At 36.7% G+C, this 18,617-nt stretch overlaps 1 protein-coding gene across 5 annotated transcripts in view; it reads left to right on the top strand.

Annotated features, from left to right (window-relative positions):
- CNOT6 (CCR4-NOT transcription complex subunit 6) overlaps window positions 1-17,966 on the top strand; it is a 33,563-nt gene extending 15,597 nt beyond the window's left edge. For 4 of the 5 annotated variants that reach the window (XM_075102795.1, XM_075102797.1, XM_075102799.1 and 1 more), the window contains 10 exons: window positions 2,306-2,492; window positions 6,418-6,503; window positions 7,497-7,601; window positions 7,688-7,756; window positions 9,184-9,341; window positions 9,847-10,001; window positions 10,956-11,110; window positions 12,021-12,251; window positions 12,991-13,193; window positions 13,867-17,966. In XM_075102795.1, the coding sequence (XP_074958896.1) occupies window positions 2,306-2,492; window positions 6,418-6,503; window positions 7,497-7,601; window positions 7,688-7,756; window positions 9,184-9,341; window positions 9,847-10,001; window positions 10,956-11,110; window positions 12,021-12,251; window positions 12,991-13,193; window positions 13,867-14,079 (1,562 nt within the window). In that variant the 3' untranslated portion in view covers window positions 14,080-17,966. The remainder of the gene's footprint in view (window positions 1-2,305; window positions 2,493-6,417; window positions 6,504-7,496; window positions 7,602-7,687; window positions 7,757-9,183; window positions 9,342-9,846; window positions 10,002-10,955; window positions 11,111-12,020; window positions 12,252-12,990; window positions 13,194-13,866) is intronic. The other variant, XM_075102800.1, reaches the window with a different exon arrangement.
- The last annotated feature ends 651 nt before the right edge of the window (window positions 17,967-18,617 follow it).

The following is an 18,617-nucleotide window of genomic DNA, read 5'->3' as shown; positions in this document are numbered from 1 at the left end:
TGGATGTGCACTCTCTGAGTTTTAAGAAGATGAAGTGGGTAAGAGCATGGGTTTAAGATATAATTTGTCAAAGAGGGTGAAGCTGGGATTGATATGTTGACATATGCTGTTGCTTTAAGTAGTGTAACAACAATGTTGTATTAGTCCATGTCAGTATAGTTTCTGTTGAGACAGAAGTTTTCAGTTTAAAAGCAGTTGTAAATCTTCACTCTGTTCTTGATATTTAAAATAAAATAAAAAAAAAAATCCTCCAAGAACTGTGCTGGCTTTGAGATATTGTTTGACTTTTGGATCTTTTATTGAAAATAAAATGATGATCAGAGTTCATAAACATTAATTCCAAGTGGTATGGAACATTGGTCTCTTGATTTGTAGCATAAATTCTGATCTTGCTACATAAAGTGTGCTTACAAAGAAATTAAAGCAAATATTTTAAGAATTTAAAAACTATTTTGTGATGTTGTAAATTTAGGCTGAAATTTTGCTTAAATGTGGAGGTTCTTTAAGACACTGCAAAAATTGCTATGTGGTATTTCTAAAGGACTGTCCAATAGAGAAATTTATGGAAGGAGGAATACAAATAGAGTTCTCTGAATTGTGAAGAGTCTTCCCATCCAGATCATTGAATCTGTCTTGCTTCAAGTGACACGTGCCTTAACATGTGAACAGCATTCTTTACTTGAAGGTCACAGATGCAGAAACCTAGTTAAATGCTGCTTCAGGAATCAGCATTATGTATCAGCATTAGGCTTGGATATCCACTTGGACATCTGCTGCCTCTGCAGATGGAAGTGCATTAAGAGATGGCTCTTCCCTTTCATGCCTGGTAATCTCACTGTAGTTGATTCCAGCCAAGAGGGGCGCGGGTAGCGAAGAGGATGGATCAGTGATGTTGATTGGAAATCCTTTCAGATACAAGGGTTTCTTTGATCGCGGTCACCTGTTTGCACTAGGTGTGGGAAGAGGTGTTAATTCAATTTTTAAAATGCAAAGAACTATTGTTTTGTATTTAAAACCTTTCAAAAAATGTCTTAATGACCATTACAGTAGCATGCATTTTTTTAAGAACTGTATGCATTTGCCTTGCAAAATAAAATGTGACAATTTTTGTTTTATTAATGTTCACACTGTTCTTTGTTCTTGTTCCTTGCAAAATACTTGGTTATCTAATACAGAAAGCCACAAATGTTTTAACTGCTCTCATTTAAATCACTGAGCTTTTTCACTACAGGCTTCTTTTATGCCATTCACTTTCTTACAGCTCACTGGAAATGATACCTGTATTAAACCTTTTGTTACCAGGGACTGAGTCCCAGATACACAGTATAGCTTTCCCCAGGCACTAAATATGACTTCTTTTATTTTGAAGAAAATAATTTACAGAAAGGAATTATAACGTGTGTATGTTGGTATAATATTAACCAGACCATTCTTAATATTGGTGAGTCATGGTGGGTTTTTAAAGGCTATCACAAGTAGCTTTTTACCTTGGACAAACGGGTGCTGGTATTCTTCTGATGCTTTTGGTACAGCGAGATGACTTCTATAAATGAAAAACGACCCACTCCTGGGGGAAAAAAATTTTTGGAGAGAAGAAATGTTTAGAGACCTGATGATATCTCACATGCCTTGCATGCAGCAATGTAAAAATCTTGATTCTGTCACACAAATCCATGTTTCCACCCTTCAGTTTATACAAAAATCATACCGTTTTTTAAAATATCTGGCAGTAGTTTATGCAGCTTTTAGTTGAATGCCAGATGGAAATCCATGTTCTCAACTAAGCCTTTTAGTCACCCTAAATATAGTGCTTCTATCTGTTCTTGGCTGGATTAATGCCATAGAATATAGATTTTTGGTTTGAAAGATGTTGCACAGAAATAAGACACAAACTGAAGAAGCATCTTTCGTCCCAAATGTAAACTGTAACTGAAAAAAATCTGTTTCTTACACCTATGTTAATTATTGAATTCATGGTCAGTTAGTAAATATGTCTTGTTTTGTATGGAACTTGACAAAGACAGGTGTTTAAACCTTAAGTATGGCGTGGAGAAAATCAATTGAAGCATCCCTGGCAACACCTTATGTTCTCTTAAGCATTGCTGAATTCTTTGACCTATAGTATCAGCAATTAATGGCATTTTTGTTTAATAGAATAAAGTAGTAATAAAAAAACCGCAACAAAAACCCCAAACAAAACTCACTCTCAAGTCCCCCCTCCCGTCCCATACTTAAAAAAGGTATAATTATTGCTAAACCCATATATTTTAAATATTCTATTTTCTTTTGTACCTTCCCTCCACAGGGAAAGTGAGAAGCTTAAGTTCGTCATTGTGGACACTGACCCATTTGACAGCTTTGCATCTCAGTGACAATTCCTTATCCCGTATTCCTTCAGACATTGCCAAGCTTCACAATCTGGTATATCTGGACCTGTCCTCTAATAAAATTCGCAGTTTACCAGCAGAGCTCGGAAACATGGTGTCACTCAGGTATGTAAATTTTAGCAGGCGTTAAAATTGTTCTCTTACTATCTTTGTTTCTATAATCAACAGTTTAAATTTCAGCATAATTTTTATGTTCTAGTAAACAAAAAGCATCAATAAATTCCTCCTTCCTCACTTCCTTTTATGGGTCTCCCTGAATACTTGGTATGGTCTGTGCAGCTATAGCAATGCTGGCTTTTCTGTGATCTCTTGTTCCGATGTGTGACAGTATGGAATGAGCTTCAGAAGTGCTCAGTTTGATAGCAATCACCCATTTTATATTCTTCCAAGTAAGGTTTTCTCTCTTGTGTGTCTCTTTCCAGACTCTTTTACAAATCTTGATGTGGCTTTTTTCTCGCAGAAATTCTGATGCACAAAAAATTGCTTTTAACTCATAGTAAGGTAGGAAAAAGGTCAGATTAAACATTCATAATCACGCTAAGTACAATTTTTTCCTCTTTATTCATCTTTAGGAATTATTCTTAACAATAGTTCTTATTCTGCTTATTTTATAACAACTGCAACATGTCTAATATCTCCTTCCCACCTTTGCTATCATGTAACTGCATTCCTGTGCAGACTGGGGAGGAGAAAAAAGAATGTTCTAAATGCACCTTTTCCACCATCAATTTTACAGTGCCAAGATGTGCAAAGTTTGCATGGAACGACACCTCCTTTTGGAAGTGAAACATGAATGGTGATGCCTATTTAGATGATAATTAAGGCTGCAGCATTTCACTTTGTAAAAACAGTTATGTAAATACCTGAATGATTTTATAGAAGAGTAAATATTTACAGGCAACACTCCTTTGCGCTGGATCCAAAGGAAGAGCCTTATCTTAGGTTTAGTAGACAGTCACCAATAATTGCCTTCATTGCTTTTAATTTTGAAGACACTTATGGACAGCTTTCTCAAATCCAGAAAACAGAGTCTAGAAGTAACAAGAATGTTATTAGGAGGAGAAAACAATAGAGAAATAGACTGCCAACACAGCTTTAATGAAACTGGAAGCAAAGCAAGTTTGCACATAGAAATATCAGTCATTGCATTTTCTTCTACTTTAGAAAAGCCCACTCTGTTGGGAAGGATTAAACTAGCTGATTAAATTGGTACTAAAAGCTCAAATTCCAAAGCAGTTGAAGTCTAAACCTTGGAGGCTGAGCAAAGCAATGTTGCTTTTCAGAGCATAATTGGCAGCTCTGTTTCACAGTGTGTTGTGTAGTTGTTTTCAGCTGTGAAACAGTCTGTTCTAAAGAAAGCTTTGCATTACTACTTCAATTAAAAGCAGTTATTAGTAACAGGTTTCTTCCCTCCTTTGTCTAATCCTCAGGTATTGTGAGCTAGCAACCCTGAATTTACTGGAATGTTCTGAAATTCATCCTTGTACTTCATTAGCATCCTCTTATTTTCATCAGTCTTTTTCCTTTTAAAATATCGCTGTAATTATAATACTCATGACATGGAGTTGGTTTAGCACTGTGTAGTCATCAGTAGTGTTAGAAGGTTTTATGCCTTCCTCCCAACACTTTTCCCGATTTATTCTGGCTGATTCTATGAAGCTTCAGCTCTTCCAAGTCCTAAGTTTCTTCTGAGTAGAGAAAGCTAAACTTTGTGAATTTGAAATGTGTAGTGAAAGGTCTGCGATCACACTAGTTCTCTATTTGTGAACCTCAGCATAACACTTACATCCAGATCTCTAGACGTGAAAAGCTAGTGTGTTAATCCACTGTGTCCTCTCTGTCCTCAGCAATTGTAGCTGATCCATGATTTCTTTCAGTGAAAGTGAAGAAAAACCTGTAAGTGTACCCTACGTGATATTGCTCTGTAGGTCTCAGCTGTGCTGGAATTTCATGTTTCAGGCTGGCTCTTACTGCAGACACTTCCCATAGCTTTCGGGAAGATGCTCAAACTAACCATACTCCAACACTGGGCATTGCTAATATCCTGAGCCACAGAAATCATTTGCGCTCTCACATTTGAGGATTGATAACAGGTCTTCCAGCTCCCGCATCTGGAGCTCTGGGTTTGGTCTATATGGCAAAGCTCGCCTAAGGCTCCTTGCATCTCCCTTTTTACTGCAGGTACTTGAAGAAAGAGGTGTCAGAGAGAATTAGAGTTCTCATCTTTGCAGAAACAGGAGAAAAAATAAACACTAAAATGTTATCTTGGAAAGCTCAGCTGTAAAACAGATTCTCTTGATATGCTTGAAAGAACTAATGGGATTTGCTGTGATCCCCTTTGCTGTGTAGAGGGGGTGGGTTCTGCAGAGGCAAGGATCATTAGAGAAAATAACTCTTTCATCCAAGAGAGAAAGTGTAATGATACCTACTACTGTGCCTTTCTTCCAGCTCAGTGTTTTTCCTCTAGAATAATTTGATTTTTGTTTAATTTCATACATAACTTTTTTTAGACTTCAGCAATACTTTGAAAAACTTTTAGAGGAAAAAGTAGCTTCCTAAAGAATAAACTAGTAGCTTTATAATATCATAGAGACTATCATCCCTAAAAATAATAGCCCTTTACATCTCAAATGTCTCTGGAAGTGCTGAGAAGTAGTGGAGATGTTGGTTGGGGTTTGTTGTGGGTGGTTTTTTTTTTTGTTTTGGTGTTTGGTGGTTTTTTTTGTTTGGTTTGGGGTGGTTTGTTTTTTTTTTTAAACTCTCCTCCCCCCTCCTCTTTCCTATGTGCCACATGCCTTGTTCATACCTGGAAACCCTAGAATGACAGAGCGGGCTTCTGAGCTTCTCTCTACAATATGTGTGTATCTATGGGATTTTATATTGAAAAAAAAGGGCAAACAAAAAAGCCCCGGTTGGCCGGGTGTGTTACAGTCTGGCAGTCAGTTGCGTAATGACTTGACATTTCTAGATAACCCAGTGAAATAAAAAGATAGTGCTGTTCTGTATCTTCTTCCACTATTCCACACCCCAGAGTGCCTCTAAAACAAGCCACTTTGCTTTTACCAAGGTTTCCAAATATGCAGTGAAATGGAGATAATTTGGCAGAAATCCTTGTTAGGGAAGGACCAGGCAGAGTTTGCTCTTGAAATGCAAGGCTAGAACAGTGTGTCTCTTAACTTCAAATGCTGTCTTGTAGAAATCTGAAAGAGCTAAGGTAACTCTTGGCATCCAGGTTTCCTTGCCTTTTGTTTTTTCTTTCTCCCTTCTTTGTTGCCCCAAAATACTTTTCAAGTCTCTAGGCACCAAGTTGTAAACACTTCCAAGTAGAAACTTAATATTAAATATAGTGAGGAAAGTCTTCGCTACTTAGATGGGAATGCATTTAAGAAAGGGAAAAGCTCCTAAGAAGTCTCTTCGCACTGCCGTTTGTTGGGATATCAGAATTCAGGACGTGAATTCTGCCCGTGGATTGTTTTTGTAAGTTAAAAAGCAGATATTTTGTCTTTGTCTTAACACTGAAATTATGGTGGGGATGGGATGGACGACCCCCAGCAGAAGGTTGCTATTGTAAATGACCATAACATGGTAATGTCATAGCTCTAATTGTACTGCCGTTATTCTGGATTTTTTGCTTATTTGTTTTATGGGATAAAATTCCCTTTTATTTGGCCTTTAATCATAGCCGTACTGTTTCATGGTCTGGTTTGTCAGAGCTATTACTGCTTCATCACTTGTAGTTATTAAAGTATTTCATTATTGCTAATGTTTACAAAACTTCTGACTTTTTAAGATGAACTTGAACTTGCCAAACAGCTCCTTTCCTTTGTACTTGAACATAACATGTATTTTGTCTATGTGTGTGTGAGTACAGCAGGATTTCCCTAACTACTGCTGTGTTTAGTCTTTGAATTTTTCAATATTGTGGTTTGCTAGTATATTGTTTCTCTTTTAGTTAAACGTCTTGTACTATGCTGCTGAAGACATATGTTGGTCTGTTTTCAGCCCTATATGATTCTTGCTCTCTCTACAGGGAACTACATTTAAATAACAACCTGTTACGAGTTTTACCTTTTGAGCTGGGAAAACTGTTCCAGTTACAGACTTTGGGTCTGAAAGGTATTACTACTTTTTCTTGGGATCTGTGCTTTGTTTCATTATATCATTTCTGAGATGTAATTGCTGTAGACTGCTAGTTCATAAAAGGTTACTGAATAGCAATCCCAGGTGTAGCTACTTAGTCCACATTTATAAATATTGTTAAGGGATTATTTAATAAAAGAAAAGGAATGAGTTTGGTGAAGCACTCTGCATATAAGGAGGTTTACCTCTCTTTCTGCAGAGTGTGCAGAAGCTTTCTGTTGCTTGCATAGGGGTTGAATACAGTGCTGCTTTAACTAAGAAATAGTCTGCAGTTAACTGTAGGTATTCAACTCCAACCAAAAAGGGAATGTGCTTTGTACTGCTGTAGGGTCCTGTGCTCTTCATGCAAGCAGCAATTTAAATCTTTTTCCTTTCTTTTTTTTTAATCCAAACCATATGGATGCTAGCGATAAAATCGCTGACCTCAGGGGAACTTGCATCACTCTGCTCCTGATGTGACACAATACCTCTAAACACTGTTAAGTCTCAAAAGTCTGGTTTTCTCCCCCTTAAAACTGGATAATTGCAATGTGCGTTGTCTGGGAAAACTTGAAAACTTCTACAATCTGCGTATGCCTTTGACTCTCTACTCAGATATGGCTGGCAAATAAACGGGTGGTGGACGTTTCACTCGTGTCAAGCAAAGCAAGCAGAGGCGGCTTCTGTGTTTGGCCTCATCAGCTCTGCCTGCATGTTGTGCCACGACCGATTCCTCACTCCTGTCAGATCCAGCCACCGCCCTTGGGGTGGTCGATCAGAAGGCAGAGGCAGGAGGGAACCTGGTTAACTTCCCCAGAGCTGTTCGCACATCTAGTGCTTTGTGAGATTGAAGACCTGAGACTTGAAACCTCTACATAGTTCATAGGAGATGCAGTATCTTTTCTCAGAGGTGTCAGCATTAAACACTGATATGTAAGTTTGTAATGGTTTTGTTTATTTTATTCAATATTTCTGTAAATGTGTTTGCAGGAAATCCACTTACGCAGGATATTCTGAACCTTTATCAGGAACCAGATGGGACGCGAAGGCTACTGAACTATTTGCTTGATAATTTGGCAGGTACTGCAAAAAGAAGTAAGTCATCATTCTTAAAACGCTTATTTCTGCTTTGTAAAATCAATGGGATTATCACTTGTTGTATCTCTAAAATGTTCCCATAGTTTCAACAGAACAACCGCCTCCAAGATCTTGGATTATGTTGCAAGAACCAGACCGTACAAGACCAACAGGTACTATAACACTTCTAAAAATTTTTTTGGTTTAGTTTGTTTTATTTTTGTGTTATAAAAGCTGTGGATCTTTAATATCTCTCTAAAAACTTTTGATGCTTAAATTAACCAATCATCTGTGCAGTGCTGACTAGCCAGCTGAAGTAGTTCTATCTCAATTGGAACACCTGTTCCAGGTTTATCCGTCTTTTACTATGAAGTAATTTCTTCTTAATTAACAACTTCCTCATAGGAATTGAAGCTGTTGTCCACAATTAGTTAAATAGTTGAATTATAACAGGCTTAATTGAACGTTTGTTGAAGAATAAAAAAATGGAAGAACATGAGTGTACTTGACCAAAAATGTAGAATTTTTTTCTTTAAGGTAACCGATGTATCATCTTTTCTTGCTGCTGGGATTCAGGTCATGTTTAATTGTTTACTATTTTTTTCCTGCATGAACTGTCCACAATACAGCCTTTTCTATTCACAAGCACGCCAAAAATTTTTGGTGTATTTCTCAATTATTGCAGCGTCCTTTCTTTCAGGACTGATGTACATTATTTTCCCCTATTAATTTTATTAAGGTGGTTGCTTCAAAGATTGTGAAGTTAATGCACCTGTCTTTTGCTGTGACCTATTCATTTTCAAAATGCTGGGCTTTGACCCCCAATCAGCCCAAGCTTATTGCCTCAACTTGCTAAATCTTCAAACTACTTTCTTTTTCCTTTTTTCGGAGTTACACTCCATGTTTGAGAGGAGCTCCCAGTTAGCTTCCAAGTATCTGTATCCAAGTATTGTACTGCAGATTCCTTAGTGCTTTTTAAAAACAAACCAAAAAAGCCCACAAAACAAAACCAAAAATCCATGCTGCTCTATTACCCGTCAAATTGCCCCAAACTGTCTTATTATCACTCCTGTTCCAAATGAATACACAGAGCAGATGTTTTTTGGGTGCACACCTGAATTGTAAGCTTTCGGAGGTGGAAACATGGGGTTTTATTTTGCCTGTGCAAAGGGATCCTTACCCTGCCTATGGATCTGTCACAGTTTGTGGTGGTAATAATTAGGTAGATTTTAAATAATCTATTTGAGGAGTATAGATAGTAAATGTGTTTTAAAACAAGGTAAGTGTATATGGCTTTTCACTGTAGAGAACCGCTTAGCATAAAGTACATTTGTTTGCTATTTACATATAAAGAGGGGGGTTGGGTGTTGTTTCTCATTACATGCTAGAAGGCAGCTGCCATAAGTCCAAACTTGTAATTTATCTTCTTAGAAGGACTAACAATTTTTTTAGTATAGATACACATGCTGTGTTTTGGTTGAAGCAAATGAAGCATAAATTGATAAATTTGCAGAAGACAAAAGTGAAAAACATAATTGTGTATCTGTTTTTTTGTTGGTGTTAAATATATCAGTGTGTAAGTAAAATTACTGTTCTGCAGCCTTGTTTTCTGTCATGTGTTACAACGTACTCTGTGATAAATATGCTACCCGGCAGCTGTATGGCTATTGTCCGTCTTGGGCATTGAACTGGGAATACAGAAAAAAAGCCATTATGCAGGAAATCCTGAGCTGCAATGCTGACATCATAAGTCTTCAGGTAAAAGATCATATTACTTCTTTTCCTTTTCTGTTCCCATGCTGGTTTCTCTATATTAAATGTATTTACAGTAAACGGTCTGTTTTTAAAACCTTCTGAAAACAAAAGAAAAAAGAAGTGGTGTTTAGAACATTATTTGTTGCTTGACATCAAAAGAATGCTTTTCAGCCCACACAGTTGTAATGTGAACCAGCAGCTGCTGATCAAAGAAATGTACGTGGGGGTGTCTTTGTGCCTGTGTGTGTATGTGGGGCTGTAATTGACACATTTTCAAATAAAAGGCTTGAGATAATCATAACTCTGGGGATTACAGAAATTAATTTATATTTTCTTAAAATAGGGATATTGCTCTCAAATTTGCATTCTCGGATGTACTTAATTCTTAAATTTTTTTGCCTTAGATATAATTTGAAAGTGATTTACACTTCTGAAGAGCCTAAATAATATCAGTCTTCTGTATTTTGATAATAGTACATTCATGCTGTGCTATCTTATAACTTCATAGGAGGTTGAAACGGAACAGTACTACAGTTTTTTCCTGGTAGAATTGAAAGAGCGTGGCTACAATGGATTCTTCAGTCCAAAATCTAGAGCTAGGACAATGTCAGAACAGGAAAGAAAACATGTTGATGGTTGTGCAATATTTTTCAAAACAGAAAAGTAAGTGGTGTGTTTTGCAAAGCCTTCTATTGTGTCTTGTTCTCTTTCACAAAATTTCTCAGGTTGGTCTATTGCTCAGTTTGGTGTTAGTCGCCCTCTTTGTAGCCGTTCAGGGTTGCTTTTAGAGCATTCCTGTTGTTAAAAAGGGTGGTCTGTACGAGAGAAATAATTTGGTGTGTAACTAGCAGTTGCAAATTTTACCCTGAAGTTTTGTTTAAGTTGAAGTTTCATTCTGTTAGAGCAATGCACGTTAGGAGGTCACTAAAATACACTTCAATTGTTGAGTGTGTGTCCCAACCATTAGGTGTTAATGATGAAAAATGAAGCAAATGTCTTATTTACTTGCCTTTTTTTTTTTTTTTGAGGAAAGGAGTTGATAAATCCCCAAAACCACTGAAATAAGACCTCGGGTGACATTGACTTTCTGATACATTAGCCTTCTGATAAAGCAAAAGGCGAGGCATTTGATATCACTTTTCCCTTCTGAAAAAAAGCCATTGTTTCAGAGCCGCAGTACTTACTGATTGTGTCATGTTGTACTCGTACAACTGTCTGGATATGAGGGTAATAATATCGCTTCCTCGTCCTGCTTCCATTCCATTGTGTCCACAAGTAAATATAAGTGCCAGGTTTGATACCGTTTGGCTCGGAAAAAATATTTAATCCCTCTTTATTAAACCTGCATCTTGGAACAGGAAACCGGTGCAGAATTAGAAACAAGCACTCCTTCTCTACAGTCTCTATCCCCCACTTAGCTGAAACTAAGTATAAAATACCTAAACATTACTAGGCAAGCTATCCTTTGAGTTCAGTTTAGGGTTTTATGAAACCATGTGATTGGATGAGATTTTCACATCAAATGCATTTGAGCTTTAATTAAAAGCAGAATTATCTGTAACTTTTACTTTTGTATCTGGCTGCTGAAAAAAAACATGCATGATGTCTCTTTTTCAGATTTACTTTGGTTCAAAAACATACTGTTGAGTTCAATCAACTAGCCATGGCAAACTCAGAAGGTTCGGAAGCTATGTTGAACAGAGTTATGACAAAAGATAACATTGGAGTTGCTGTATTGTTAGAACTGCGAAAGGAATTGATAGAAATGTCATGTAAGTCCTATTTAGTTTAATTTTTCAATAGATTGTATTTTGTAAATGAAAAAATTGACTTTTGTTGTGGTAAACCAGAGAAACTAGGTTCTACAGATGAGTATAATTTTGCACATTGTATGCTCACACGAATTTATTTCAAAAGAGGATTTGGGGAAAAGTTGTATTGCTTAAATGATTTTTTTTTTTTTTTTCCTGCTTATTCCTTTTTTTGCTTAAAAAATACAAAGGCTTGAGTTTGAGTGACTTTTACTTGGAGTTATGCACAGGCATCAGAGTCCATTGGTGTTAGCTGCATGTTTCTGGGTCATGTATCTGCACCATTTTAGCTTGTTATTTTCTTCACTGTCATGCTTATACAACCTGCTTATTCTGCCTGTCATTCTTAATTTAGGAAATGTAAATTGGCTTTATAAGTATTGCAGTGGGTACCTACTCAGCCTGTGTTATGTTTATCCAAATGATATCTTATTAGTTCAGATTCTAACAAGCAGGCCTTTTAAGAAGCACTTGTAGCAAGAGAGGTGACTTACAATGTGGAAACTTAAAATTCAGAGCTCAGTGCCTATTTACCATCACAACCTGAGGAAAATTGTTCTAATTTTTTAGAACTACGCTATTTGCCTGCCATTAGGATTATCTGTTATTTATGGTCACTCACAGTATTCTTAAATATGTGTTACCTGTACAAGATAGTCTGTCTGTTAATGGTGTTGAATGTGAAACACAATTATTCCTAACGCTTTGTATCAACTAGAACACTTAGTAGATGTAAGAGGAGTTATATGACCCTCTTCAAGTTACACTGGTATTTTATGTTATTTTTTCCTCCCCTCAAACTGTTTAAAAGTCAATGATAGTGGGTTTTGTTGCTGACCATGTAAGGCAAATAATTGATTTTAAATTTTAGCTGGAAAGCCACATCTTGGGATGGAAAAGCAGCTAGTTCTTGTAGCTAATGCACATATGCATTGGGACCCAGATTATTCTGATGTGAAGCTGGTTCAAACTATGATGTTCCTGTCCGAGGTAAAGAACATTATTGATAAAGCTTCTCGTAGTCTCAAACCTGGTGTTTCGGGAGAACTTGGAACCATTCCGCTTGTACTGTGTGCAGATCTCAATTCTCTACCAGACTCCGGTAAGATTTCTGTTTCTTTATATTTCTTTTTTTTAAGACTATTTCAAGTATGTAACAACTTGAATTTTAAGGTCTCGCTTTTTTAAAGGAGTTTTCAGCTTAGAGAATACATTGTTTGATATAAGCTCTAAGCGTATGAAGAAAATAAAAGGAAGAGAGAAGAGAGGACTATTTTTTGTGAGTGACCGTGTTACCTGTGCAGTAGTATAGCTATGTCTGGTCTTTCAGAAGCATTTTCATTGTTCCCCTACAATGCAGGAATGGAAAGGAAGAAAATACCTTTCAGAGGGAACTTGTCAATTTGGCTTTGCAGCCTCTTTAAAGTTAACTTTATCTAGAGTAGTGCTACAAAAATTGGCTTTTTTTTGCAACATTGTAGCCGAAGAACGATGAAAGCCAAGACTTGAGCGTAGAGATGAGGAGAGGAGGAAGTTGCCTACCTATCACCTATAGAATTTTACTTCCACTTTTTTTGTCTTCCCCCCAGTCAGTCTGTTCCTAATTAACCTTCTAGCTTTTTGTAATCAAAGCATGTCTCTTTGTCCTACCTGACATTTGCTCTTGACATACATATAGATTGTCCTGAAATATTTTAGTCAGCAGTAGTTCTTATGTTGTATATGTGTTTAAGGCTTCGCTTTTATAACGTGTAAGGTTGTGTGTATGACTCGAAGTAATCTACACGTGCTTATTTGTTGAATGCTTGTTAACACCTTCTTGTGTGTGTCTCTACTAATAGGTGTCGTTGAGTACTTGAGCACTGGTGGCGTGGAAACAAACCACAAAGATTTTAAGGAACTGAGATACAATGAAAGTCTTACTAACTTCAGCTGTAATGGGAAAAATGGAACAACAAATGGAAGAATTACACATGGTTTCAAGTTGAAGAGTGCCTATGAGAATGGTCTAATGCCTTATACAAATTACACATTTGACTTCAAGGTAAGGACTTGGCTGATATTTTGGAGAAGTTTTCTGGTTTGAAGTTTAACTGATGCGATTTGCTGTATGAAATTGTTTAACAAAAAAGTTAATCTGTTTGGGTAGCTAACAGTAAATTCACCAAGTTTATATTTAAAACATAGCGAACTAGAGTGCCCAACACTTCAGTCTCCTAGAAACCACATTTTCCTTTTCTTGTTAGTAACTGGTAATAGATCTGCAGGAGTTTGGGTGCTGCGAACCTGACCTGTAAATAGGAAGATTTGGTATTTTAATACTCCAAGCTAAACAAAACAGCAGGGGCACTTAAGCTGTCAACTGCAAGGAAATAATCCATGTTGCTACTGGAAAACTCTCGGTGCTCTGTTGCCCAGGGGAAGCAAAGATGGTTCTTTTCCTCTTCAGAATTAGAGGAGTGTGATTTGAAGCTTCGTAGGAGGTTGAAAATAACAACCCACAAAAGCAGAGCAGAAGTAATACTTTTTCTTTTGTTTTCATAATCTGTATTGAGCAACCCATGGGATAGAGGAAGCAGAAGTCTCCTATGTGGATGTGCTGTGGAGAAGGAATGGTAGCGTTTCAGTTACTCGTAATACTGAGCTCACTTTTTGTTTGGAAAAATACTGTGACTCAAGAATATATACCAACAATTTTATTTCTTTTCTTGTTCTAGGGTATTATTGACTACATCTTCTACTCTAAACCTCAGCTAAACATACTTGGCATTCTTGGACCTTTGGATCATCATTGGTTAATAGAGAACAATATAAGTGGTTGTCCACATCCACTCATCCCTTCTGACCACTTCTCACTTTTTGCACAACTGGAGCTTTTGCTGCCTTTCCTGCCTCCTGTAAATGGAATCCATCTCCCTGGCAGGAGGTAGTCAAGTACATTTAGGAGGGCAACCTCAATCTAACTTGTACAATTGTAAAATCTGAATATAGAGGAGTGAGGTATGGCCAACAGGGATTTTTTTTTCTTAATAATCTTAATCTTAAATCTAATTATTTGCTAAAGACATAGTAAAAGCCAGGTGCTATCAACAGACACAATTCTGAGCCCAATATACTTTGTATACTGTTTGACAGCGATTGGTGCGTTTGCACCTTTCTTTAATACGTTACGATTAACTTTCCTGTTTCTTTTATCCAACGTGACATTTTCATGCCTTGAAATAGGGAATTGTTATACAGTATCTCTTTGCACAGTTATCTGTAGCACTACTTTTTGAGGCCAGTAGGAACATCCACAGAACATTCTTCCGTACTTCACTCCCTCCTTTTTCAGACTTGTTTGTAAAATATAGAATTTGAATTTAGCCTTTATTGATTGTATATGAACAACAGAAAACCTGATTTATGAGATTTTGTACTTTAAAAAAAGAAAAAATCAGATTTGGAAAATGATTGTATTGTAAACTAAGGCTAAATTTTTATCTGTTTTCATGTGTTATAAAGGCCAGCTTGTAAAAGAGGTTGTCACAGGTTTTCTCTGCTAATGATTTGCACTGTTAGGGTTTTGTTAGCCCTTTTGTACTACTTTTTATGTTAAATTGAGAACGTTGCTTTTAAAATCCAAACCTATAAAATCTTAATACCTTACAGAGATAACTAAATACATTCTATTTCTGATTTCTTTAAAAAAAGAGAGAAGCATAGAGTTCTCGCAGAACAGATAAGCTAAGCAGTGAGTATGAGTAGACCTGTATGGATTGATGATTGCTGATGTGTATACACTCAGTTATCTTTCTCATCTCTAACTTCTGAAGTAAAATTTAGGGATGCTTGTGTACAGCTTAATTTCTGTTTTAAATACTTGTCCTATCTCCACTGTGCCTGCTTAAATTTGTTCTCAACTAGCACTGCCTGTGCATGCAGAGAGATCCTGTGCATCCTCTTTTATTTTTTTAAATAATGTTAACACTTGTGAAAATTTTATGAAGATACTTTTGTATAAGCTGTGGCATCTTCTTTTCCTTCGTGAAGCATTGAATATCACACTTTTTGAACATGTTCAGGTTATGGGTACACAGTTTCTAGCTTCTAAAACCCGTGCACTGCTTCTTTCAGTGTCATTGCACAGTGCCGTTTTTTCCCACTAAGAATTACTATCATGTGAATTCTCCTTCGTTTAAGCGTGTTCCTCAGTTTCAGAAAGTATAATTCCTTCAAGAAAAAAAAACCCAACCCTACATTTATCTATTGATGAAGCAGTGTAAAATAAATGCATTTTCAATACAGGTCCCAAAGACAATTCTTCAGATCATTTTTTTTTAAAGTGACCAAGTCTTATTTTAAAGTGTCAAGCACGACTAAAGTTATAGTGTACCCTCAGTGCCATTTGTGTCATGAAGCCAAGTATATAACAGCTTGCAAATTTAACTTGTCTGTTTGTATCCTAAAAGGGGGAGAATTTATCATCTCCTTAAACTAATACAACTTGAATAATCAATGTAAAAGAAGAAATGAAATAAAATAAAGGAGATAGAGAGCTTGGTCTTAAACAGCTTTTGTTTCAGCTGCGGGCAGGGAAGCAAAAGGACACTGAGCATTAAGAGAAAACTTTCTAAATATTGTGAATTTTTATATATAAGAGAGTGGATTGGTAATAATGATTCAAAATTTTATTGAGAAGTAGTCAGCGCATAAGCGTGCTCAAGCCGTTTTGTTTTAAGCTGAAAGTGAAAATTACAAAAGTTCGGATATGTAAAATGTACATTTTAAAAACTCAATAGAAGAAATTTTGATCTTGAATCCTTGTCTGGGACCTGATCTCTCGGGGTTATTTTGTTTTGGTTTTAGTTGTGCAAACACCAAACATGTCCAGTTTATAATCAGTACATTGAAATGCTGGTAGTATTGCTGTAGTAGACTTAATGCGTAGTGTTATTTTTTTTCTGTTTGTTTTTTTGGGTTTTTTTGTAAAGTGTGAATAAAAGGTGTTTTACTCATGTTTCCTTAATGATGTCTTGGTAATGTACATCATGACAATTTCCAGTGATGATGAGCCAATTTAGCTTGTCAAACTGAGCAAACTATTTTTTCTTTTCTGATTATCTGGATTGTGTAATGAGTCCAGAAAGCTTTACAGAAGGGGAAGGGAAGCACTTACTCATTTTGTATTTCTTAGAGGGGGATAATTTACTTTAATAGATGCTGGAGCTTGAGTGCACTTGTTAGATTCTAAAGGTTTGAGCTTTATCCAATATGTGTTCTCCTGTATTGCTTAGTCTCAAAAAATATTTGAACTTACAACAGCATGTTAAAATATGGCCCCTTGTGCTTTTGGAGACACAACTGATCCTGCTTAGTCACCTTACAGTCTAAGGGTCCATTTAAATAACCGTTTCCTCCAGCTTTTATTCTAGTCCTTCAAGTCCCAGTCGAAAACCCACTGAATACGCTGAAGACACTCCTTTGACTTCACTGGGTTTTAACTGGACTGCAGCTATGACTCGGGGGCTGAAGGAAGGAGAAATATTTTGAATATAGGGAAAGACCAGGTGGCACCATAACAGAGCTGAGAAACTTTGTCAAGCAATCTTTCAAGAGAAAATATTCCTGTGTCAAACAAATCTAACTCAGAAGTCTCAATTTCCAGCTATAACATAGAATAAGGCAATAAACTGCGTCTTCACAAAATCAAAATGTTTGCTTCATAGTTTTTAACGTAAAATGGTTATCTGCAGTATTTTTATTCGAGGTGGTTTTGGGTGTTGCCATAACATACCTTCAGTGTTCTTGTTGTAAAAGCACATATAGCAAAAGTCACACAACATCTTGGGGTTGAAAGGATTTATTTAGGTTAGACCAGGCTTTTTTTCACTTAAAGTGCAGACAGCCATATCCTGTCTAGTTTCATTTACATTTACCAAGAATTCTGGGTGTCAAAGTGTAAATTAAAATATACCTTTAAATACAAGAATTGATTAGAGTACATGACTAATACCACAAGTTACTGCTTTTAATATAACACAAGTAGGGGGGGAAAAGAGCATGTAAGTCAGTGTGTTGTAATTATTTTGTCCTTTTAGCAGCGGTTTTTTTAAAAAAAAAAAAAGGTAAATTTGGCTAGCATTTCCAAAACTGACTTTAAGAACATTGTATGTATACGTCTTTGGTGTAACTTTAGCAAATCTCAATATTTTATTTTTTTTTTTAAACCAGGCTTACAGCTTATGGTTTGGGTTTTTTTCCAACCATGTAAAACCTGTATGAAAGGCAAAATAATTAGAACACTACTGGGGGTGGGGAGGGCGCCCAACTAATTACACTGTAAAACTTAAAAAAATTCAGTTAACCGCTTAAGTAGCAAGCATTTTTCATCCAGCCAGACACAGTATTTTTTAGTATGTTAACTGCTATTCTTTTCTTTTGGTTGCATAAATTTGTAATACTTAAGTGTCTTGGTATGTTTAAGTAGTGTCTAAAATAGAATATCTTAGTCTTTATTCACAGTACTTCTGTATAATGTGTAATGCACTGGACTAACTCTTGTTTACCATTCATGTAACAAAAACCAGCACATTATCTGCACTAAGCTCAAAGAATGTTGCATTTGTCTATAGGCAGCTCTTCAATAAGATAAATGGGAAACTGAATATGGTCTGATGGTAAACAAGGGCTTTTACTGTTCTCTTCAGTGGAACTTTCTTCTTGGTCAAATTTTAACTAGTTAGTATTATATTTATATACAGGGTCTTCTTTTTCTTTACCAATGTATTTTCCTACTCATAGCTGACCAATAAATCCAATATCTGTTTCAAACCTTCTTGAAGTCTAATTCATATTTTAACTTAACCTGAAGCTTTTTGTGAAGAGTTGCACATACAGCCAAGCGAGTGAGGTGTGTTAAGGGTAAAAAGGAAGCATGTAAGAAACTTGATAATCCCAGAAAGATTCCTCCTGTACTGTCTGCAGTTTTCTAGAGCTGCGGACCAGAAAGCTAGCTGAGTCAGTTGGGTTTGGATTGCAAGGTGAAGACTTGGTTAGTAATGCCTCCAGAGGTTGTGGAAAACCTGTGTCCAAACCTACTCGGATCTCAACCCCGTGTCTTCGTATCTGGCCATCCTCTGACCTTCCCAAGGCAGCAAGGTCAGTTGCGCAGTGTAGGGTCCACAGGTTTTTTCTGTGTCTGGTAGACCCCACTCCTTCCTTCCGCTTCCCTCCCCACCCCAGAAAGCCCAAAGGAGACTTGGAGCCTGGCAGTGGGAAGGGATTCAAAGATCTCATTAATTTACCATAGGAGGGGAACAAAACGAAGATTTCTTGCAATATTTTTGTTTGTTTTTCAGGAATGAGATTCAGCTAACTCTTGTCCTTAGTTAATTCTAGTATCATGTTCTTTCTGGGAGGGGGTTCTTCTGTAGCAGAGCGTACGCGTAGCAATGCAGACTCATGTTTTCTATGATGTTCCTGTCAC

This window comes from Phalacrocorax aristotelis, chromosome 8, assembly GCF_949628215.1.
Source record: "Phalacrocorax aristotelis chromosome 8, bGulAri2.1, whole genome shotgun sequence".
Lineage (NCBI taxonomy): Eukaryota > Metazoa > Chordata > Aves > Suliformes > Phalacrocoracidae > Phalacrocorax > Phalacrocorax aristotelis.
Note: the sequence above shows the minus strand (reverse complement) of the source record. Positions and strands in the feature narration are given on the sequence as shown.